This window comes from Rhea americana, unplaced genomic scaffold (assembly GCF_003343005.1).
Source record: "Rhea americana isolate MKP2758 unplaced genomic scaffold, rheAme1 scaffold_144, whole genome shotgun sequence".
NCBI classification, from domain to species: Eukaryota; Metazoa; Chordata; class Aves; order Rheiformes; family Rheidae; genus Rhea; species Rhea americana.
Window position 1 is genome coordinate 907,294 of NW_028185528.1, and position 25,220 is coordinate 932,513.

Genomic DNA, 25,220 nt, shown 5'->3' on the forward strand with positions numbered 1-25,220 from the left:
TGCTGTAAAGCTAAGTGAGAAAGAGTATTGCATCTGGTGTGGTGTAGTATGCAACACAAATTTCAGCTGCATATAGGACCACCACCTTTTGGCAGTTGGATTAGTCTAATAGTAGTATTTTTAAAAGAGCACTTACGAAAACATCTTTACAAACCTTGATTTTATGCAAAWTTTTTTCACACTTTATTCTTTTTTATTAGTTATTAAAGCAGGTATTTTTTCTGTAATATTTGTATCAAAATATAATGGTGTTCTATGTTAAYTTTAATTTATTAAGGCTTTCAGATGACAGAATTTTAAAGCATTTTTTCTGGAGTTACTACTCCCCAACCTTGTTCATTTAYATGTACACAGCGATAATTTTAGTTTTTAGCCTTAAAAGTTTTTCACTTTTATAAATGTGCTATGTCTTAAATAGATTGCATATTTTTTTCAGTTCACACCTTTTTTTTCACTCTCCTTAGTAAATTTCATTGAAAAATCTGATGTTTTTGTATCTAGACCTTTGCTAGAGCAAAAGCAGGTTTTCCAACATATATAGTTGTTTGAATGGGTAAGTTAGCATTTCTAGTCGTTATAAGATTCTACCCTTTTTAGAAAGAGAGAAAATCATTTTGCTTGTGTTTTTTAAAGGCTATGTGGAAAGTCAAAGAGCAACTGAATTTATTTTCTAATTGCAACTCTTATTTTTCATTCTTGTGTTTCTTTAAGACTTTTTCTCTATATAAAACATTCTTCATTTGCTTAAGATTCTTGTTGGTCTGCCTTCAGGGAGTGAAATACTATTTTTATGGAGTCAGCATATCCATTGCAAATGGTCTATGATTGGTTTCTAAGTTTCTGGGTCACTCTGCTGCTTTCTGTGAGCTTTACAGCAATCTCACAAGCTGACTCGCAGAGGCCAGTGTGACAGCACAGCTTTGTCGTCTCCTATAGGGTTGAGCCCAATCCTYCTTAAATAAGTAATGAGCTACCAGGATGAGTAATGGCAGTAGTGTCAGGCCCCTTAAGTCTAGACTACTTAACTGTTACTGTTTTGTGTATGCAAAATTGTTTAATGACTGCCTTCAGTCAGGTTTTGCTATTTTTAGTTTTCACATTCAGTAACTTACCTACATCCTTATAAAAAGAATGTTGTATTGCAGTCTTTCTTGTTGTTTAGGTCTGTGCTTTCCCAGCATATGGTGGATTATCTTGAGTAGAATTCCTTCACTGCATTTTGATTATTTCTCCTTGTCCATAGATATCTAGAATAAATGGAATTCATTAGTCGTTAGGTTCATGCAGGACTATTAATAATGCCAGTGTTTTATAGTAGGTRTGAAATAATTCAAACCGGTATCCACTCTGAAGCTTTGATTAAAAAAAGCAAAAGTGACTATATTAAAATATTTTATCAATATCCCAGTACCTCAGCCTTTAYACTTCTGAAGTGCTACAGACTCGTTAATTTTATTGTTTCTGAACAGTGTTCTTAGAGGGGAATTAGAGTTCTTTCAAAGATTTAGAATATTTCTAGAACTGAGAAAGCCCTTTKTGATCATGTTTTTACAAGTCACTGTGGCATGGGTGACTATTTAGATGGAAATACTACAAGAAAGGCTGCCAAGTTTTTCTATTAAACTTTGTCATGGAAACTCTGGCTAGTGCTATAAACTTGATTCTTTCTGTGTTTAGAAGTAATTTGCTTTCAAAATAAATTCACAGTTAAAGGAGCACTTTGTGAGCTTTCCACTGTGTCTGCTGAGAATAGCTTTTAATAAATGTATATATTCCCCTATGAATTTTATTGTCACTTCAAAAAAACCCATGTATTGTAAATAGATATTTTAAATATGGCACATTAAAATAATTAACAGAAATCACTGTTATGCTAGAAAATTTATATAATTTTGACTTTTAGGTTTTATAGCAGAATGCTTTTGGGTGTCTATGTTAATCAGCAAAAATCTGTTTTCAGGGTGACTAATACCGCATTTTAGGTGACACTATGCTTTGGTTTCAAACTCCGCCAATCTCTGATAATGGAGACAGAAATAATAAAAAGAACCAAACTGGTGGTATATAACAGGAAAAAGCCTCAAGGAAAAAACTGTGATTGGGTTTTTGGAATGACAATACTGTGCCTGGCGTGGTCCTAGAAATTGCACAAGGTACCATGTCTTCATACTAGTCTTTGGGAATAAAGGGGGCAGAGCTGCTGTCTCTTAAAATGGTCAAGCAGAACATGCATACTTCACATTCTTCCCTAAGAGTGCTTSAGGTAGGTTGTAGACAGTATGTGATAGCATAGAAATTCAGTGCAGGGCTTGACCAAGGTGATTACTCCCACTTTTGTCTTTCCTACCAAAAGGCACAGAAAAAAAGTCAGGTTAATGTAAAACTTCAATTAACAAGCATTGAGAGTATTTGATGTAGGCTCTGAGATGTTGCAGCAGACCTATTGGTCTAGTTCTGTTTTAGCACAGAAAATAGGCTTTGTCTGGATTTCTAGATAACTTTAATGTGTCCAAATCAAATGAAGTTAAAAAAAAAATTGCCCCTCATTTACCCACTTCTCCTCCTCTAAGAAAAATATGTTTGTGAAGTTCATCATAAGATGTTCACTAAAGTAGGGCTGTGGATGATAAAGAAAAAAGTATTTGAATACATTCCATGATGTTCAAGTCACCACCATGTGGGCCTAACGAATTTTTTTTGTTTTATTTTGAGACAGGGAAATAGAGAGAAATGACCTAAAAATAATCARAAAGATTTCTGAGTCCTCCCTACATATTTAACAACAAGAAAGGAGAGAAAACTTTGGATTTCTTTTTGGTTGTGTCAAATTGCTTTTTTAGCCCTTCTCCTACATGCAATTTTATCCTGAGACAGGATTTTTTTTTAATATTGTTCTTCACTTGTATCAGGTAGATGACACAGATCTGAAAGAGCTATCTTAGGAGACATCTCATTCTGTCTTGACAGAGATGTGCTCTGCCTGTCCAAAGAGTAAGTTTGTGAAAACATGAGAACTTCCCTAAAGTGAGTGCCCTCACATGCAGCATGAGCTGCCTGGCAGAACTGTAGAGACCTCTTCATTGCTTTGGCATACTAGCTGACTAGYGCTGCAGTGTAATTAGTCAGTATGTAATATTAGGGGCTTGAATAAAGGTCTTACTGAATGTATAATTCCTGAAAGGATATCGTAAAGGACATGTATGGTCTCTACAGAGAAAGGAAGAACACTTCCCACATGTTGTATTTGTCATGTGAGATAAATATTGAAAGCCTTGCTAAAGGAGGAAAAAAACATCTTCAGTTCTGTAGTTTATTCTTAAAGCTTAAGATCATTGTCTGCCGGTTTATTCTAGTAGGAACATAGGGTTCAGACCTAGAAACAAGTTATTGTGAGGTAAAATTCAAAGAGGTGCTGAGAGGTATCTTGAATCATTTCATGTTTACCATGGATGGAGAGCTCACATAGGAACTTGGCATTAGATCAATTGACACATAGTTAATTATTACCTGCTGCAAGTGTTCCTATATCTGAGTCTTTGGAAAGGTTATTAATTAAAAACAGAACAGATCTGTCATCAGTAGCAGGTAACTATTCACACATTGCATTCACCTGTTCCCTCMCTCAGTTCACATGCTTGCTTACTCGTTGTTACTGGGTTGGAGCAGCAGCTGGGAGCTAGTGTTCTTCACCTGTGTCTTCACCTGCCCAGCTGTGGATTCAGAAGTACAGGGTCATACTGGCGCACCAGTGGCTTTTAGGAAGGTGTTCATAGAAGTCCCTSAGGGGGTCTCATTTCATTAGGAGTATATATAATCTTGTAGTCTTTATCTGCATGTAGCAGCTACTGCCTTCTTGGATGTGGTGGGGGTTACCCAACCCGTTTAGGACACTGGGGTGTSCTGGTGGCCTTGTACGGGTCTGGCTGACCCCTGCTATTCTGAGTGTATCAGTTCTCGAGGTTCACCGGGACCGGTGGTCTCTGGATCCATTCTGGGGAGATTTTCCCTTTCAGCATGTACCTTTCCTCCTCTGGCTTGCTGCTTTCTGTTACCTAGAGAGCATAWTCGTACAAACTCATACACACAAAAAAGGAGCTTTTATTCGGGAGAATTAAAGCTTTCTGAATGTGAACTGAAATAATTCTGAGAAGTAACTGCTGTCAGTCATGTAAGAAAGATGTTCCAATGACCTGAATGTGAGCAAGATTTTAAATTATGTAGATTYACAGCTAAGCACGTGGAATATTTATCTTATTTTTGCACTTAGTTGCTAACCAGAGGAGACAGAACAAGTATCTGCCTTGTCAAGGCCCCAGTAAAAAATGAAGAGAGGCTGCAGTGCCACAACTTCCTTTTTTTCCCCCTGCAGAATACCTGGAAAATTCAGTTCTAACTTAGGATAAAATTGAATATAAGAGAAGGGAGTTGGGAGGATAAGGGCAAAAAAGCAAACAAATGTAAAGATTTATCTTATATTTATTGCATATATWTATTGTGTATGAGCACAGTTGAGCTTTCTGATGTAACATTGATGGTGACTTCATTAACAACGTGAGTTAAAGCTATAATTAGCTCTATGTCCTCCTGAGATGTGAAAAATACTGTTCAAATATGACAAATAATTTAGCTCTAGAAATTAACAGCTACACTTTGTCCACCAGCGTAGTGCAGCTTTCCTTCCAGTCTCAATGAAAAACCACTGCAGATCAGGCTGTTAGCGCAAGCCTAAATTTGCAGTTTAAGCGCACATGACAGCACATATGGACTCCTTAAGGACCTGGGAGAGCAGCTGGCTGTGTTTGGCAAGGCAGTAAGGTGGGAATTAGTCCAGGGACCTGCTTCCTAGCTAGCTGGTTTAAAATGTCTCCAGATCAGGAATGAAAAGGAAGATTCAACCAGGGAAGACTGCCCCCCCTAAGGGGGACCAAATGTTCCTGAGTCATTATTTAAAGGGAAGCAGAGTTATTTTCTTTCCCTGGTGTTACTTGGGCAGCAGTCCCACTGCTTTGCTCTGGTGGGAAATATGGCATATTGGAGTTTTCAACTTGAGTAGCAGTGGCATTTATTAATTTGTGGCAGGAGATACGACAAGCTTGTAGTAAGTAGATGATGCGCAGAATTGGCATTTAGCCTTGTCCAGAGAGTGTGAAACACTCCAAATTTCCTCCGTTTCAACACCTCTGTATCTCATAGCATATAACCTTTGAATTTGCATTTGAGATAGATTACTTCCTTGGCCTACTGAATAGAGATTTTAATGTTCATCATGATGTGAATGTTACRGTGTATTTTTGTGATCATTTTGAGAAAATTCCTAAATATGAATATGACCGCACTTCCATTCAAATCTAAGGGATTCAAACTTGATTATAGATGATTTGTGTTATTTGTATTATATGTGGCTATATATCTGTATTATGTAGTTATTATTCTCTAAATGTGCAGATCTAAAACCTACAAATATTAAAAGGGATGTAATTTACTCTAAGTGACAAGATTGACCATACTGTTCCTGTGTATTCCCCAAAAGTTCATAATTTATGTTGATTTAGCTAGTTTGATTTAAAAAATCTTCTTGATTCTAAAATTGTGGAGGAGGGAATTAGAGATATTAAAGGAAAAAAATTATCAGTTTTATATAGATTATTATTAAACAGACTAGCTGATATCTGCATTTATTACAGAAGCAAGTAATGATGTTAGGTTTTATAGTCAGAATGGGGAAATCATTTTTTTTTTTCAAAAAAGATCTTCCAAAATCTGCTAAACAATAGAACTTTTATTGTACAGTACCAGAAGATAAAATAAGATAAATAATAAGATAAAATATAACCAGTCATACATTTTAGTACATCCAACTAATGAATAGCCTGCAAATAAGGTAGAAATATAAAATTGAAAAAATTAAATCAGAATGTTTAGCAGATTAAAGTAAATATGAAGCTGCAAGTCTGCCATCTGCTGCTGAATATTTTTAACCTGTCTGAACTGTGTTCACAGCTTAGTATTTTAAAAATACTCTTAAAATACTGTTATGCTTCTGAACAGTTCTGTGTGTAAGTGCATGTGATAATCATGTGACAAGTTATTAGAAGCTTAGCTGATATAATCAGGGCAAAATCTCTGAAAATAACATCTATGTTCTTTCTAACCTTGAGTGTAGTAGTATTATGGCAGACCTACAATTATCCCCCCCCCCGAAAAAAAAGAATACTCATCCTCTGTCTTCCTTATTGATTATTAACATCCCCTTCTGACTACAAATCACTTGAGAGAAAAGGCAGAGTCCAGGTTACCCTCAAATATGTTAATGTGTTAATTAAAGAACATCTTTCCCCTATTTTCCGAGGGTTGATCTTACTCCAGAAAAATACAATATGTACTGCAGTCCCCAAGCCTGAGTGCTTTTCCCTTGGTACTAATTGCACCCGCTGAAGTCCTCTGTCATTTGAAAGACGCTGCCCACCTTTCGTCATGTTTGCGAGGAGTGACCAGAAAGGCCTACTGCTTGTAGCTAGAGAAGCAAAGATCAGTATCTGTAGCTGGAGTGAGATTTTTAAAATTTTGTTTTATATGTTTAAATATAAATTGAGTACAAGGGGTACACGAAACATCAACAGTACTCTGACATTTATTCATAGTCAGTGATGACCAAAGAGCTATAAATATTAAATGGTGCATTCGATACATGACAATCATGTAGGCAAGTGCATTGATTGAGTTGAAACATATGACTGTGTATCTAGATTACACCTAAAAATATTTAAAAAACATTGAAATTAGGCCTCTACATCACCATCAGACATCTAAAGTAGTCTGAGTTTTAAGCAGGCTGTGCAGCCAACAGTTTCATTTTTGCTTCAGTAAATACTGCCTTGGTGATTTTGGAAACACAAAGCTGTCTTTCATTAGCTCAGGACTGCACAGCAAATGTTCTTGGAAAGAATCAGTGTTCTTCATAAAATAATCGTACTATTAAACACAGCTTTTCAACAAACAAATAAAAAAACAGGGTGTTTAAATGCAATATTTTTTCATAGAAGACAAAGGTGTGACTGTTCTATAATTAATCTTTTATAGTACAGAATGTTAAGCTAAAGTAGTAAAAAGTTGAGAGGATGGAAGAGGAGGATAAAAGTATTAATGGCTGGCATAGGAAAAATTGTATTTTTTCTGAAAGGTAGGGCTRACTTTTCTCTTTATGTTGCTTTCCTAAAGAAATCAGCATATGGTACCAAGATGCTATGCATAACATTTTATTTGAATGGAAAAGATTTGCTATATGTTTTTCCTCATTCAATTACTATTGTGCTGAATGAGCAGCGACAGGATTTTTTCCTAGTCTTTTTATAGCTTATATTTAATAACTATGGCAACCTCTGGCATCTCTTCATCCTATACTAAAATCTAGGAGCAGCTTTCACTCCAAGCGTATCTCTTCCCTGGAGTGAAGGCTTACCTACATAGGAATATTCAGGAAAATAAGTCTGAATCAAAAGTGACAAATAGATATTTTTAAAACTCTGTATTTTCAAAGTTATAGATAGAGAATTGAGGTAATCTATTTGTTACTACGTGTTTTTATTACAAATTTTTATTTTTAAAGATACTCTTCTGAAGTCAGTGGTTTGTTTCTGAAAGAAAATGATACTCTTTAGAATTTTTGTCAGATGTTTTCTTGCACTATAAGACTTCAAGGGTACACATTTCTAAGGAAATAAAATGAATATAGCCATCAAATTTGAGGAACTGAAAACATAGTGAAGCTGTAAAGGAAATCTTTCATAGTCTGGATACAGTTTTTAAATTGGATACTTTGCAGGCATAAACCTCCAGTGTGCAGTTACACATTGAATGTGAGCCTATTTATGCAAGTATATACCTCAGTGGAAAATTAGTAGATGCACCATAGAATACAAAGCAGTTTTCTTCTCCGTGTATTTTTTTAAGGAGATTCCTTATCACCAGTGGGAGACTAAAACCTTTTTTCTCCATCTATAGCTAGYGAATTGATAACAGAAGACTTAAAACCTTAGAGACATGTCTGAACCAGCCAGAAAATGGCTAAAACAAACAAAAAAGAAACTCTGTACCACTGATCTTACTTCTCAGAATTTGTCTTATTTTTGTTAAGAACTGTCAACTAAGTTGTTTTCAATGTTCTTGCAACTCTGCAGTCTGTTAGCTGATGTTCAACACCCCACATTCCTGTAATAGCCTTCCGAAAAGAGCTAACAYGTACATTGGTATGTAGGTCTTTTTTTCCCTACAGAGTTCTGTGGAATTGAGTCAGTTCATTACTTGTAAGTTTAAATTAAAGACTTTACATGAGTGCTATTTCAGGACCCCAGCTGCAGTTCTCAGGCTGCAGCAGGGTTTTCTTGGAGCCAAATGTAGCCCTTATTGTTAACAAGGTGCTGGAAATCAGAAAAATGTCCCAGACTCTGGTAACTGGTTAGGCAAATATAGTTCATATGTATAAAGACTGCGCTATTAATATCTCTTGTAGCAAAGTGTGTTCTTCAGCCACATGAAAATGTAACAGCCATCTCCGTTCTGAAGAATCCAGTAAGAGCTGAGCCTGACCGCACTGGGGGTCGCCGGGTGCCATAKGCTGCCTCTCACCGCAGCAGGCTAGAGCAGATGCCTAAGCAAGTGCAGAATTTTCTCCAAAACTTTCTCTGAATTCTCCCTTTCCATGAGAGGTTATTTTCACTTATTTTCATTCTCAAAGAATAATAGAGAGAGAGAGAGATAGTGTCTGGTAGTTTACTGTAAAAATGCTAGCTTTATCAAGCACAGAAGGGTTACAGGACCAAATATTAAAGCTTTTAATTTTAAAAAGTCTATGTTCAAATCCAACAACATCCATACTTTGTCTCTTATAGCTTTGTAATGGGAGCAGCAGAAATATAGATTCCCTTCTAGAGGTACACTAAGCATATATTATCTAAGTAATCAGTAGAGAAGAGAATGGAAACTGGATGAGATACAGAAACATATGTTGAGTGTTGTATAATGCATCTTTTGCAGTTAAGGTTTATATCTTGACATAAATTTATCTTTCTTTTTTGTAGAGCAACTACATGGTGTTTATGGCAGAACTGTTCTGGTGGTTTGAAGTGGTGAAACCTTCATTTGTACAACCTCGTGTTGTTGGGCATCCCCAAGGTAGTTATATTAAAAATTATTTTTAATATGCATGTGGTTTTTAATATGTATGTGTTCAAATTGCCATTGTGTTCACAAATGCAGTGTACATTTCAGTTAACAGGATTTGGCTGTGTACCGCCCCCTCAAAGAAGAGAAACATACTTTTTCCTCACATTAATCTTCATCACATCTCATAAATCATAAGTAGATTGTGTTGTTTATTACAAAAAAACATGTGAATTGTTGTGATATAGTCACTTGCAAATTTTCGTAACCTGGACAAGCCTAGACTCCATTTATGCCCATGCAATCATTACAAACATAGTAAGGAGCCAAGAACAAAATGTAGGTTGACGAACTTATGTTGCTGAAAAGAAGGTACCAAGAGAAAGGACCATAAATTTGGGGGAAGTGTTAACATAATCCATTGCAGACTTACGTTTTGCACCTGAGTGCAAAGGCACAGCCTTTTGTCAGAAAATTCTCATATTTGAAAATCCACCTTTCAGATAGATTTTGAGATCTCTTAGTGACTGCAGAGTCACGATAACTCAAACGTTCATACAGCAATACCATGACTATCTCTCTGAAAGCTAGGAAGATGTTTCCATCATGTAGGTTTTTACAGCTTTTTGTTTTTCTGCTCACGTGCTTTATAATGCACAAACTATCTGATTTAAAGCTTTTAAACATTTCTGACTAATTTAAGATATTGTTAACTAATTTAGTATATGACCAAAATAATACTTCCTAACTGAAAAGTTGGTTTAGGGGTTTGGGCAAAAAAAGGATTTTAATCAGAAAAATTTATTTCAAAAAACCTCTTGTACACTTTTAATTTTGTTGCTCTTTTTCAGTATTTTATTTGTTATTTCTTCCCTTCTCTAGTCCTTTTTTTAATTCTCCATTCTCATAATCGGTGTCAGTGAGGGAATTTTTGATAAGTCAAGTTGAAAGGAAGTGACTTTTTTAAATTAAAAAATAAAGCCAATGAAAATTCTTAAAATCTTTGGAAATGATTGCTTCAGATTATTTCTGACTAATTTTCTAATTTAGATTTTTAACAGAATACTAAACTATGATAATTTAAGCTTTGTTCTTCCTAGCAGCTGAACCTGTAAAAGATGCATCTTCTGCTCACCGTTTGAATGCTAATAGAAGAAATTACATGGATGGTCCTTGTGGTTCTGACTTCGTAGCCAGGTAATATCAGAGAATCATTGGTACTATTTCACAGTCATCTTCTGTACAAAATCAAACCCATTTTTTATTTAATTTTGAAGCCTTTTTGTCGTGTTGAAGGATTGAATTACCAAATATAATAACTAGAATTTGAGGAAAGGAGAGTCCTTTCCTGCTGCATGGCAGATAATATACAGTTAATGCTCGCCACCTGAGCAGCGCTCTCTTGTCTTACCAGTTTCTAAAACACTTACATTCAGCAGAGAAGTATCACATGGATTCTTGTCCTCCTGAGTTTAGATATGGGGATGATGAGCACTGTAGTCAAGGAAAATACCCTGTTCAGGATCCCCACTTTTGAGTTTGAATGCTAACTCAGTCAGCATTCAACAAACACAAAGGAAAATACAAAACATGAGGTTTTGTTACTGCAATATAAAATTCAGGACTCTTCTAGACAGATTTACAAAAAAAAAATTTAAATGCCTTTTAGCTACTTGTGCTTTATTTTAGCTTCAAAAGATTATTTATGCAACTGAAAACTTGTCTGAATTATTTTAAAGCTTGGTGAGATAGGGTTGGTTGAAGGCTTTTCCTGACTTGCCGAGCTGTGTTGTGTTCTCTGATAGGATATGATCTGAAGACAAGCTTGTATTTGTATATCCACATTCTCCTGGGGGATTTCATTGAAAGCCTAAACTTCTGTCGAATTTATTGCATTCTATGAAATGTTTTATTGTATCAAGATACCAGGTTGATTCTTGGCTTATAAACATGCTGTAGAAGCACTAAGAATGGCTTGGTACTTAGAGTGTAAGTTAATTTTTATCCACTGTGTATTGAATTATTCCTGCAGTCCCTCCTAAATCCCTAGGAGGGTTTTAAACTTCAGCATATTACTCCTATAACATAAATTGAAAATCTCATTTGAATTTTGAAGGTGCAGGTCTAATAGTTCTGGCTAGAAACAGTTGTGGTTGTAATAGCTGTGCACTAGCCACATTTTGGGGTTATGGACCAGCTTTTAATGACCCAATGTTGTATAGTCTTCAGGATAGTTATTTACATAAAGGAATTGAATTTATTGCCACTTGATTGGACTCATTAGCAGAGATTGCTGATCAACAAAACCAGGAGCAAGCAATAAATTCAAACCTACTTGTGATATGAATGTAGAATCGGAGTAAATATATCCAAGTTTTGCTGACAGCTACAGTGGTCATTAACCAAAAGTGSCTGCCTGAGACTACTTAAGTGGCTAAAAGTAGCCTGGGAAATATATGGAGGAAATCTGCAGCAATGGGAGAAGGACCAAAATGTGCTTCTTTGACAGTGTTACCCAAGACACAGCCTAGCACACAAATCTGCTGCTACTGACATCATTGACCCTGGATACGTAACCTTCAAGCCATCAGATGCATTCAAATCCAACACCATCCAGAGTTATGACATACGTTACTGAGTATTACAGTCACACATTGTGCTACCACATTTTAAAAATTTATTTGGTTTTGCTATTTGAAATGCTTTTGTAGTATGGTAATTTTAAACAGTTACTTAAATGTAGTTATTCAAAGAAATGAAACGACTGCTTCAGGGAAAAAGGAGTTCATGAAATACTAGTGCTTGGCAAGTGAAAAGCTGGGGGGAAGAATTACAAAATTTTATTGTAACTGTAGGGCACCAAGATATCAAAATGGCAGTATACTCCTGATATTAAGAAACAGATATCCAATAAAGAAGTTTAGTTTCTTAACACAACAGAAGAAATTGTTGTCTGAAGAAGCTGTAGTCAAATACTGAGTATGAATTTTTCAAATGAGAAGCCACTGTTATTGTAAGTTAAAGTTTGTTCTGTGTATGTGAAACAGGTGGGGGTTTTTTTTGTATTCATAGTAAAGTTTCCAAAAGTTGTAAACAAAATGAACTAAGATAACRGCAGAAAAACTACTGAATGATTATCTCAATTTGGCATGATTATGTTAGCACTTAATATCATGAAGGCCACATAAGGTAAAATAAATACTTTTGCTATGATGAGCTTCCCAAATATTGTGAGTGTCAAGGATCCAGAGCATCTGCTTTACTAAATATGTTTTGCTTTATTTACATTTTTTGTAAATATATGTAAAACATTATTTTTAGTATTGCTGTTACAGTTCTGGAAACAGTATGTAATGTGCTGTTTTCCTTGTTTTCTAGCTGATCATACATCTGATGATAGGCAGAAATTGCATGTTAGGCCTTCTTTAATCTTTCTTTTGACAGGGGAAAGAAAGCCTTCCAGTGGCCTGAATAGAGCACAGTAGATGGGGGGCTGCCATTACATTATATTTATAATTTAGGGCCAGAGATTTATTGATTTGTGTATGATCTGACACAGAGGAGGAGGTTAAAATAAGCGTTTGAACTGGATGTCCAGCAAACACTTTTGTCAGCCCAGCTAATCCTGTTCAGTTGTTTTCTGGTATTTAGAAATCTCCGCTGCCTTTCAAGCAGGGAATAATATTTCTTTCTATCATTAAATATTGTGATTCTGAATCACTTTTTCTGTGTAAATCTGGAGTGTTTCCTACGTAGACAATTAAATTATATTAGTGTAAACTGCAAGGAGAACGAGAAACACACTAGTTTTGGATGTCTCTTTTGAAAGGGGGTTCCCAAGGCCATTTGCACGCAATCAATAAAGGATTTGTAACTGTGACCATCATACACAACAAAGAAAGTGTTGCAGTGAAGGACACTACTTGTATGTGGCTTACAACCTGATGTTCCCCTTAGAGCCCTTAATGAACAAAACTTCAGTGACTTTAGAAGACTTTTAGAAATTCTGTAAAAGTAGTAAATTACACAGCCATTATATTTAAAAGCAATAAAGAACCCTGAGCTCTGTGCCGTAGCTTTGTGTTAGTAATCATTTGTGGCAAAGAGTTTCTTTAAACAGAAATAAAGTTACTAGATGAATACTGGACAAGAACATGCGAGAAGTCAATATGTAGCCTTGAATGACCGAAAAAAAAATCCCAYGGTTGAAGCCATTGAATTTATCTCTGCTCTGAGGAATGCTGTGATTGACAAAAAAATCTTTTTCATCCAAATAGATTTTGCTTTTATCTGAATAGGTACATTGTCTATGCAGACGATTTTGGCCTCAAAACTAAGGAGGGATGGATTGGAAGTTTTAAGATAAACTGTCTGAATTCCATTCTTGAACATCCACAAAGGTCTTTATATTTCTTAGCACTGTTACCATTCCAAATTTGGTCCTCAAGTCTGTAAGTTGCCACAAACGTGGTTTGTAATACTGCTTATGTTTTATGTGACATGTTCAGAGATGTAGTAAAAATAATTGTGAACCCTTTGCACTGGCTCATCACAGTGTTTTGTTTTAGTGTCTCTACAAGGGACAGGTATGGTTTTGTTCCGGAGTGCTATGAAARCTGTCAGTGAGTAATAGGGAGAGCTATATCTATCTTCATAAACCAGTGTACTTTGTATGACTTGATAATGCTTCATTGCATGGTATGACAAAGCAGGCCTGAGAGGTTACCCTGGAGGCTAGAAACCCAGCACAGGGGCTGCGTTCAGACTGCCCTGGCCGCGGGAGGCCACGGTCCTGGCCTTCCTCTCTTCCTGACCGCGTGTCCCTCCAGCGCCTGCCTGTGCTGYATCGCTGCAGCACACAGACAGAGGAAACCAGCCCCATCGGAAGAAGTGAATGTTTTCCCGCTGGCGTAGCATGTTGGGATGACTCAGAGCAGAATCGCATGGAGAGCCAGCTGCAGCGCAGAGCAGGGAGTTACAGCAGTTACAAGGTCTTAGGTCACAGTGGAACTGCAGTTGTGGTGCCAAAATCAGTCTTTTCTTGAGTGGAAATTAAGTATATAGATTTTTTTAATTTCACAGACTGCAGGATGAAATTTTGAAGGAATGCTTTTCTTTTAAGATAGCTTATAAACACTGCAACTGTGATGTAAGAATTTTAGCAGAAATCTCAAATATTGTTTAAAACATACTTATCTACTATGTAGTATTACTAGTACAAAAAAATCAAGAATTTATGAGAAATTTTATTTTAAAAATTTTAATAGGTACTTACAGAAGATGCTTTTGTACATTGTAAAACAATGTTTTCCTTAAATTGAAGTGAATATCCTTCCCACACATACTCTTCAGAAACTTTTCTGAAGTTTCTAAASTTTACTACAGTAAACTTTAGAAACTGCATTCAGTACAGTATTTTGAAGGTTAATGACTGAAAAAAGGAATGACAGTGTTTGGGACTGCACTCTTCAACTCCAAGAACAAAATTCCAATCATGAAAGGATGTAATCTAGCATGTTTTGAAGTTTGGCTACTTGAAAAATATTTTTACACACAAATGCATGCGTCTTTTTGCATGTATATTTGTTGTTCTGATCTTTAAGAAGCACCTGGATTAACTCACTGAATTATGGAAATCTCTCAAGACTAAAACAGCTAGTCTTTACAGACTTTTTCTTTGAACCAAATAAACAGTATCTGCTGCAAGTAGAAACAGAGCAAATCTTTCTAATTAGTGTTTTAGTAAATAATTTGTTTTATTTTTAAAGTATCATCTATCACAAAATCTCCTTTATCCGTTTCCAGTGCATATTGCAGTTCAGACACAAATTAAAAGTTTCAGACTAAGCAATTGAAGAGAGAGATGCGTAACTGTGATATTAGCTGCAGTCACTCAGGTTTGTGAGCAGCAGGAGCCATCTCATTTTGTTCATTTATGTTTATTTTGTTGCCAAATCAAACCTAAAAATGAGAATGTTCCACTAATAGCCTTTTCATTAAATAAGTGAAGAGATGAGCATGTTACAAAAGTCTTAACCCCATGTCCGTTTGTGAAAGAGACATCCAAAATGACTTTTGGTTTCTATTTGTATTTGTGTGTCTAGTTAAATGTAATAAAASTGTGTTTTTTAGTTAATAAACCAATATTTTAATGAAGAGAATTACTTCTCACTCTCCACCCTCTCACAAAAAAATAAATCTGTTTTTGTGTTGGAACAGGATGCAAGGTCTGGTTGCCCTTTTGTAATATGGCTTTTGATGTATTACTTTTAAGTTAATGTCTCTTGCTTTACAGATTGGAAAGTCCAACTTATGCACCATCCCATCAACTTCATACACCCCAGCAACCTTATTCATCTGTTCCAGGTAATAACTTGCAAATGAGTGGACAAGGAAATGAGACAAAGTGTTTTCTTCTGAGAAATATTTATATTACTAATATTTCTTCCAGAAATCACTGGGAGAGCCATACATAAAAGGGCAAAGAATGAGTTAATATAACTTAGAAAATGTACAAATATGACATTTGTGTTTGTAGCTATTACATTGTATATATTTTTGATTGTGTGGAACAGGGCTTACAATTATTTGTAGCATAATATATTTATTCAACTGTAAATTATTTGAGAGATGATGGATATAATATATGCACAGGATGAAATTAATTCACTCGGTTGTTCAAATTCTATCCTCAATATAAAAGCAGTGAGTTAAAATTAAACTTATTTGCCATTGCAGTGTTCTAAATAGTGGAAATAATTTACTAAACCAACAGAAGATTATATTAAAGTGTTTTTTGATGCTAGTTACCTTGTGTTCTATTTTAACTCCACTTAGGAGTTATCAGAAGGTCCTCATCAATGTCTTACGTGGATGGGTATGTAGGAACATGGCCCAAAGAGAAAAGGTAGGTGGTCCTACCATAAGATTTGGTTAAAAAATAATTATGTGCTGGTCATAAACAGTAATAAACTCTGCACTGTTTGGTCTTTCAGAATCCTTTAGCATGAATTCTTGTTAAGCAACTAAGAAAATGAAGTAGAGAAAGAAAGGGAGAACTATCATGGATTAAAAACTCAATAGTACAAAGCAAACTCTAGAAATAAAYGGTCATTTTTTTACATTGAAGTTAGGTGTTCTTACTCTGGATATCTGAATAGTTGATGKTAAATATGCTCACATTCAAACATCAAAATCAACAAGTAGTTAGAGTCACTGCACTAATGAGCCCAGTATGATTAAAATTGTATTATTTTGTGAATAAGAACAGTCAGGTTAGATGATTTGCTTTTAAATCAGACCATTCACAGACTCTTTAACTATTAGATGGAAACTAAATTTAAACTGGTAAGAGTTACAGTGATGAGTTACTCATTAAGTGCAAATTGCATGCCTTTTCTCACATTCCTTCTGATCTAGTCCTACATTCCTAAAGTGTCCTGAGTTTATCCCAAAGTAATAAAAAATTTTGGCTGGCTCGAAAGAAAATGTTGTTATAGTCTATTTAATTGTATATTTTGATCTATGTTATTTGCATATGATGCTAGTCAAAATAGAATATGCATAGCATTTCATTTAATATTACAGGTTTTAAATCATTTTAAATTTGTAAATATTATTTGTCTTGAGTTTCTCAGTTATTTTCTTTATTCTAATCTCAATTAGGTCATCATTACATGGAGTTTCATTTGACATTTCTTTTGACAAAGAAAAAAGCATTCCAGTATCTGCTCCAAATAGAGGAATTACTAGATCTGTGAGCAATGAAGGACTTACACTAAATATCAACCGCATGCCCAAAAATATTAGAAAAAATCTATCCTTCAAGCCAGTAAATGGAGAAGAGGAAAATCAAGATATTGAAGAAGAAACAGATGTGATATATCATAAAGACACAAATGCCATCACTACAAATCAAAGAAATGCCAATGAGAGCAGCCACTACAGGCTTCCAAATGGAGCTCTGCAAAATAGGGCAGTTTTGGATGATTTTGGCAATCAGATTGAGACACCAAGCATTGAAGAGGCTCTGCAGATAATTCATGACACTCAAAAATCTCCCAGAGTTATCCAGCAAGACCAAATCACAAATGGTTTTTTTCTTCACAATCAGGAAATGAGTATCTTGAATTCAAATATTAAACCAGATCAGTCTACCCCTGATATAGTTACAGATACGAAAGGTGCTCTGAGCCCTGTGACTGACAATACGGAAGTAGATACTGGAATACATGTTCCGTCAGAAGATATTCCRGAGACTATGGATGAGGATTCTTCTTTGAGGGATTATACTGTAAGCATGGACTCTGACATGGAAGAGCCATCTAAATTTCTTCAGGATTATGACATAAGAGGTAGCAATCACAGAGATCAACTGAGTCCCTGTCCCAGCTCAGTAAGTACCAAATCACAGGCAGGCAGCAGTGCTTCTTCAAGCTCAGGGGTTAAAATGACTAGCTTTGCTGAGCAGAAATTCAGGAAGTTGAATCACACAGATAGTCGAAGCAGTGGAAGCAGTTCGCAGAAAACTACACCAGAAGGGTCTGAGCTGAATATTCCTCATGTGGTTTCTTGGGCTCATATTCCCGAGGAAACATCTGTTCCTCAAGGAAGAGACACTACACAGTTACTGGCTTCTGAAATGGTACATCTTAGGATGAAGTTAGAGGAAAAGAGGCGAGCCATTGAAGCACAGAAGAAGAAAGTTGAAGCTGCGTTCACTAAGCAGAGGCAGAAAATGGGAAGAACAGCATTTCTTAACGTTGTGAAAAAGAAAGGCGATGGAGTATCACCTCTCCGAGAAGAAGCAGCAGGAGCTGAAGATGAGAAGGTATTCACTGATAATAATCGATTGAAAGAAAAAGAAACTCAAAAAACAGATGAACAAAGTAATAAGACTTCAGAAGGAATAAAAGAAAATCCTGAAAGTGCTCACAACAAATGGTTAAAGCCTCCTGCTACTCCTATGGATGCTGAAAAGCAATGGAATTTAGCTAGCCCCTCAGAAGAAAATTTTAATGAAGGAGACATCTTAGAGTATACAAAATCTATTGAAAAACTAAATTCTTCCCTACACTTCCTACAACAAGAAATGCAACGTCTGTCCCTTCAACAAGAAATGTTGATGCAAATGAGAGAACAGCAGGCTTGGGTTATTTCTCCTCCTCAGCCTTCTCCTCAAAAGCAGATTCGGGAGTTTAAATCTCCAAGGCAAATGGGGACTCCGTCTTTTGCACAGGATTCTCCTCGCTCTACACATCAGTCCCCACAGTCTTCCAACAGGAAGAATGCTGCTTTTCCTGTTAAAATGCAAAGGACTCCTAGGCCAAATGAATTAAAAATAACGCCTTTAAATCGTACCTTGACTGCCCCACGGTCTGTGGATAGTCTTCCTCGTTTAAGAAGATTTTCTCCAAGTCAGGTTCCCATTCAGACCAGATCGTTTGTTTGCTTTGGAGATGATGGTGAGCACATGGATGAACCTCAGTTAAAGGGAAATCTTTTGAAGGAAGTCAAGCCTGCAGAGGAAGTAGCAAAAGAAGAAGGACCAAAAAATTTGAAACAGAGTGAACAGAAGTTGGAAGAAAAGATTAAGCCTCTTGAATCTAATGTTTCTGAAGTATTATCTCAGCCCATTACGGAAACTGTCTGTCTCACCCCAAATGAAGATCAGCTAAGCCAACCAGTTYTATCAACAACAGCTCCCAAAACAGCTAACTTAATTGAAGTTTCCTTATCAGATTTAAAGCCACCAGAAAAAGCTGAAGTATCGGTTGAGAAATACGAAGGTGAGAGTGATAGAGAACAATTTGAGGATGATCAGAAAGTGTGTTGTGGATTCTTTTTTAAGGTAAGAAAACCTTGGGTGTTCTCCCCCCAAAAAGTGGATATTTGTTTGCTACACAATTCTCTTTGAAAGGGAATTTCTTAATTCAGATGCAGTGTTTCAGTGATAACTTTCCATTGAAGTCAAAGCAGATGATTCTACAACTCTAAAAGTTTGAGCATATCTTTTGCCCTTGTCATTGTAAGAATGGTCAGATTTTAATGCACAGCAGTTCCAAGCATGCCAGAGCATCCCTTTCCATTCATAGTTGTGGAAGAGTGGTTGGGATTTTTGATAAAGAAAATGCATGCTGAGTGTAGATTTATTTTTAACATAAGTGTTAGTTCCCTTAAACATGCTCATATTCTTCTCCCTCACCTTCCCATCCCACCTCTAAATTTAAAAGAAAGCTTGTAAAGTACCTCTAGCCTGTTTTATGTATGCCTGTGTTGAGTGTCTCTGAACTACACTCTCTCCCTCTCTTGGCTAGCTGAGGGACTACAGTCTTCTAAGACTCCCTTTTGAAGTTGGTATTTGAGAACACTCCCTATTGTCTTATTAAATAGTTACTTTTTAGGCAGGCTTTTAACTATAATGCACATTGTAAGAGAGTGGCATGGACACTGAAAGCCATCAAGATTTTGGATTTCCATCTTGGAATACCTGAAAATCTTGCATCACTTGTCTGAGGTGTGCCCTGCTTGTCTGAGAGCGTTTGTCAGTGGTAACAAAATACCTGGCTTGATCACCACAAGTTACTTTCATATGCTGTATAGTTACTGCTTTTTGTGATGAGTTACCTCAGTGTCCAGACATGCAGAATTTTCTGAAGCTTAATGTAGGAGTTTGCACAGTGTGGGATCTGATTCTGAACTAGAATATTTCACCTAGCAAGTTTCCATATCAATGTTAACTTTTATGTTTGACTTTGGAAGGAAAAATTCCTTTATTAAAAATTTTAATAGTTTTAATAGAAATATTGTAAAATAAGCTTACTTCAAATACTGCAGAAATATGTTCAGATACTGCAACCCAATCCACAGAATTAAGCTTCTAATGCCTTAGCATCATCATACTGAATTCAGAGATCTTAATATTTTGGAGTCATTTCCTTCAAATACTGTTGCTACTTAGGATGATCAAAAGGCAGAAAATGATATGGCAATGAAACGAGCAGCATTACTGGAGAAGCGTTTGAGAAGAGAAAGAGAGACGCTGCTTCGAAAGCAGCAGCTGGAAGCAGAGCTAGAGCATAAGAAGGAAGAAACAAGGTAAAAAATCACGTGCCCTGATCGAAATGATCAGTAACAGTGAACATGAAAATGTCTGTTTTATTAAGGTTGTTACTTCCGTGTCAAGAATTGCAGTCAGTCTTAATCCAAGATTATCACTAATCCTAGAACCAGATGTGCTGAGGAGCCCATCTGAGGGCACAGGCCAGCTGGTCCTGTGAAATCAGCAGGTGGCATCAGCCTGTTGCTCAGACTCAACATGAGCCCTGCTGGCCTGAGTGAAGCTCCTCAGAGTACTACTCATCCCTGTGCCTCATATTCTGAGGGAGGGCTCATCACTTTGGGCTTCTTGCTGCAAAATTACACAGTACCCACTCAGCTAACAAACATGGTATTGGTTTTTCAAGTAACACCACACCAAAGAGCTTACACTATCTGAAAATTGAAAGAGAGTAAGTTCCTGTCACTGATGTCTGAGAACAGTGAAGTTCCAAAAATCTAATGTGTACTGGAAATGCAATGGTTAGAACTGTTGACTAGGAAAGTTTCTATTACTTAATTTATTTGTTGATCTTTTTAGACGCAAAACAGAAGAAGAACGTCAGAAGAAGGAGGATGAACGAGCACGGAGAGAATTCATTAAGCAAGAATATATGAGAAGGAAACAACTAAAGCTTATGGAAGAAATGGATACAGTCATAAAGCCACGTTCCCTCTCAACCAAACAAAAAAAGCCACGTCCAAAATCTATTCATAGAGATCATATTGAATCACCTAAAACACCAGTTAAAGGTCCCCCAGGTAACAAATACTAATGTGGAAAGAGTCTGTTCATGCTAAAACACCAGCTTGTGTTTCGGTACTAACAAGCACATGAATTTAATAGTGTCTTGTGCTAAACTGAAGCTGCATGTGACCAAATTGGAAAGCAAAATTTGCAAATAGAAATGAAAAGATGAGTGTCACTTAACTGTTATGCATGCATGCATATATGAACAAACAAAAAATTTAACTGTATGAAAACCTAGCAGAAGCACGAACGTATGTGACTTAAGTTTCATAGACACTCATATATTCTTCCCAGTCACTAATCTCTTCTTGCACCTATAGAGCTAAGAATGAATAACATTTGGGAGATAAGACATTGATAAATAAAATGGTGATTATAAGGTAAGAGCACTTAAGCTCCTGTGTAATACAGACAGAATTAGAATAGAAGTTACCTTTATACTTCTGTGTCTTTGTTCTATTACACTCACTCGTTTACTGCATGTATAGTTAAGAGCCTGGCAGCAGTAATCAGGAGAAATTTAGCATTCTGTTAGATGTGAAATAGCTGCTGCATTGATTGGAAGAAGTATTGCCAGTTCACAATTAGAAAAAATTAACAGACTGCTCACTGATTCGTTCTGTTTTAGCATCAGATAGCCTTGTTATTTTGCTGTGTTTCCTCTGGCTGCTTCCCTTTGTCTTCCAGCATAATTTAAAATACTCCCTTGCTGCCTTCCCAGAATCTGTTCCAAGCTTTAAATTGTCCCTTATAATTAGTTCTGTTTTATGGGGGCTTTTAAGCTTTGTCTGCRTTCTTTGATTTGCATAGTGCCCATATTTCTGTGTCCATGTCTCACATTAATGCTTAGTCCCAGACTATCCCAGCTTGCTGCACTTGTTTAATTGGCTGAATGTCTGCAAGTATTTACATGAGGTGTACCACATATGCATGCAGGTATATCATATATAAGAGTCTCATATAAAAGCTCTTACAATTTTTTGATGCTGGTGTTGGGTCTAATGAACAGACTCTGCTACTTGCACAGGTTTTTATAAACTTTAACTTTGTTTTTATCCAGGTTCACAGCTTTATCGTGTTTTTTCAGTATCTAGTCTTTCATTGGCATCGCTGAATACAGGGGACAATGAGAGTGTGCAGTCAGGCAAGAGAACACCAAGGTAAAGCTACAATGACAATTTAACAAAATTTGATAATCATCTACATAAAGCTAGCCTGAATTTTAAAGAGGTATTGTGTATATTTTGTACTCCAAGAAGAGCTGTATTTTCCTGATCTGAGACATTGATTGTTTCCATTGTAAGGCATTAGGAGCTGAGCCACAGTAATCTGTTTCACATATTCTACCGAGTAAACCAGTTGGGCAGCTATAAATGAGGTCAAAAAAAATTCTTTTCACATAGTCTTTTTAGTTCACCTGCTTGCATTTAGGTCATCTTCTGGGTATTATTAATACCTAAATGCAGCTTCCTAACTTGTTTTTCCCCTTTTTAACATAGCAACTTTTTGATGATTCTTTTTCCCCCTATAGCAGTGGTTCAGGGAACTGTTAAGTACTTACTAGGACTTTGGCCTACTCTGAACAGCATGATTTATTTATTTATACCTGAAAATGAGATAACATTAAATGCAATAACAATAAAACACAATAAATTATAAAAGATAGAAATAATGGATGTTCTTAATCTTGCATACAAAATCTATATTATAATTCAGAGAAACAACCTGAGTGTTTCCATACAAATGTATTCAGAGAAGTACTATTTTTTGTATAAAAAAGGGAAGAGAGAAGAAAGGCAAATGAGGAAGAGGGATTTGATTAGGAGTATTATGTTAGTRTATCACAGGTCATGTTTTCATGGTTACTGTACACTACCTATTAACTCTGACAGCTCTGTAGGTGTTTTGAATTGTCCTTTCAATTTCCTTGATATCTTTAAGAACTGACTTCATGTTTATTACTTTAGAAACTAATAAAATGATCCAAATATGCTCACAGCTCTTTTAAAATGATCAGTTTTGATTAAGAGGGGAGTTTATTATAGTTATATTAGCAATTAGAATAGGTTTAGTGTAGTTTAGTGTTTSTAGACAGACATTTACAGGAGATGACCCTTGCCTATGTAGCTTTAGTTGTATAGTGCTGTACTATGCTTGTACTGAACAGTACATCTTCCTGTGGTTTCAGATTAGACTTAAGTGAAATTATTTATGTTTGAGGGGCCTGAAAAATTACAGGACCAAAGTTATTGCTTGTGAAAGCAAAAATTAGAAAAAAAAATTGTTTGCTGTCTTAAATTTAGCAGTTCTCACTGGCAAATGCTGTAATGATAAGTATAAATGAAATAATTTTTACCTTGCATTCACCATCCTCTAAAGAACTGTCTCGCTATATGAGATTACATTGTTTTGCTAGTACAAATGTAAAAATAGCCAGGTTTCTGCTCAGTGACAATATTCCATTCCACATCCTAAAATACATTGTTAGAATTCTTTCCCTTAGATATGTATCAAAATTTATTGACATCAGCCTCATCTAAATAAATTCTTGCATCACTCAAAATGCTTTATACAGAAGATGAACTCAGTTACCTGTGAATTTCTTCTGTAAATATTGTGCATCATTTAGGCTTACAGTCTACAGTTCAAATCAGAATGTACTGCTTTAATATACTCTGCTCTCTTCATATTAGGAGGATTCTCTGCTGAAAAAATTTGATTTTTTTWAAATAGATTCTCAAATTAATGTTTAGGTCTGAGTCTGTGGAAGGATTCTTATCTCCAAGTCGCTGTGGTAGTCGTAATGGGGAAAAAGATTGGGAGAATGCATCTACAACTTCTTCAGTTGCCTCTGCTACAGAATACACAGGTCAGTGATGATAAATTTCAGAAAAGTACCTGCTGTTAGCGGCTCTATATATGAAAAGTTTCTTCTTATCTGTATGTGGATGCCTAAAACTTGATTGAGAATGTTTCCTTAGAAATGTAACTTTCATTTTCTCTAAAATAGATGTTAATAATACAGTTTTAAAATTTTAAATCCAAAGTAAAAATACTGATTTAGTAACATTTGTGGTATGTGAAATAACTAGGATAAGCTGCAGTCAGGCTGCAGACTAGCAAACAGGGCTCCCAAGTAATTCATTGTATTTCAGTATTCTCTCTAGCAAGGCAAGAAGAGTTGAAATTTAATCTTAATTTAGCAAAGAATTACAAAAAAAAAAAAAAAAAAAAAAAAAAGAAAAAGGAGATTGAGTTTGATCAGTGGGTCTGCATAGCTCTGACAAATATTTGTTCTGAAAATAATCTGATCTCCTTTTCACATTGGTGAAATGACTCTAGAATGGCAAAGTGCTCCTTCTGAAGATTAGAAAGTACCTGTTTTTAATGAAACTTCAGTCACTGTATGTCAGGTGCACTGCCTGATGCATCTCAAATTAAATTAGAGAAGTGATAGCAAGACTCTGCCTAGAGTCTTGCCTACTACTACTCGTCTGCCTGCACCTCTGGAGTATTATCAGGATGGTCCATAATGCTGCAGATCTTCTTTAACTATTATTTTGCAGAGCTTAGTTTTAAATGGAGCAACATACAATTCTAAGGAATTCAACAGAAGGCTTTTTTCATGGTTTTTGATGTCTTCACATTGTCAGTCAAATTTCATGCAGCTTTTTTGGTTTTCATTCAAGCCTTTTTTTCCTCAAAGCATAGATAATTTGGGATTTAATTTTAAATTTAATCAATAATAGCTTATATGTTATGTTCCTTTCTTAAGACTCAGAATTGGTGTGTATGTGCCTTCCCTCCACCCGCTTCCCCACCAACATCTTGACACAAGTACACATACCTTCCCAGTATTAAAACAGTGATTTCTACTTCAACTAGATGAATTAAACCTTTTGAGAGGTGGAGATACCTGGCAAGTGTCAGGCCAGATCTTTCATCCCTGTTTTGGGGTAAAACATTTCAGGGATTCTAAGGTAAATAGAGTACAGTTACTCTCAGCACTACATTGGCTTGATTGCTATAAATATCAGCCTTGAAAAAGAGAAAGAATTTGCTCTCTTCATAAATGAATAAAATTTTATTTTAGAAACACAAAACATTTTGCTGTTTGCAGAAAGGGTTCTGTGAGATATGTTTACCAAGACTGCCCAATAATGATCATTTGATAATGAAAGATTTTTTTTAAGCAAAGCTGATACTAGCTGAA

The 25,220-nt window shown here is 35.9% G+C and overlaps 1 protein-coding gene across 1 annotated transcript in view; it reads left to right on the forward strand.

Moving 5' to 3' along the window:
• CAMSAP2 (calmodulin regulated spectrin associated protein family member 2) overlaps positions 1-25,220 on the forward strand; it is a 113,748-nt gene that overhangs the window by 83,387 nt on the left and 5,141 nt on the right. The window contains exons 8-16 of the mRNA XM_085299076.1: positions 9,078-9,171; positions 10,260-10,356; positions 15,455-15,525; positions 15,997-16,066; positions 16,825-19,009; positions 20,120-20,256; positions 20,798-21,018; positions 22,068-22,167; positions 23,761-23,876. Of these exons, the coding sequence (XP_085155202.1) occupies positions 9,078-9,171; positions 10,260-10,356; positions 15,455-15,525; positions 15,997-16,066; positions 16,825-19,009; positions 20,120-20,256; positions 20,798-21,018; positions 22,068-22,167; positions 23,761-23,876 (3,091 nt within the window). The remainder of the gene's footprint in view (positions 1-9,077; positions 9,172-10,259; positions 10,357-15,454; positions 15,526-15,996; positions 16,067-16,824; positions 19,010-20,119; positions 20,257-20,797; positions 21,019-22,067; positions 22,168-23,760; positions 23,877-25,220) is intronic.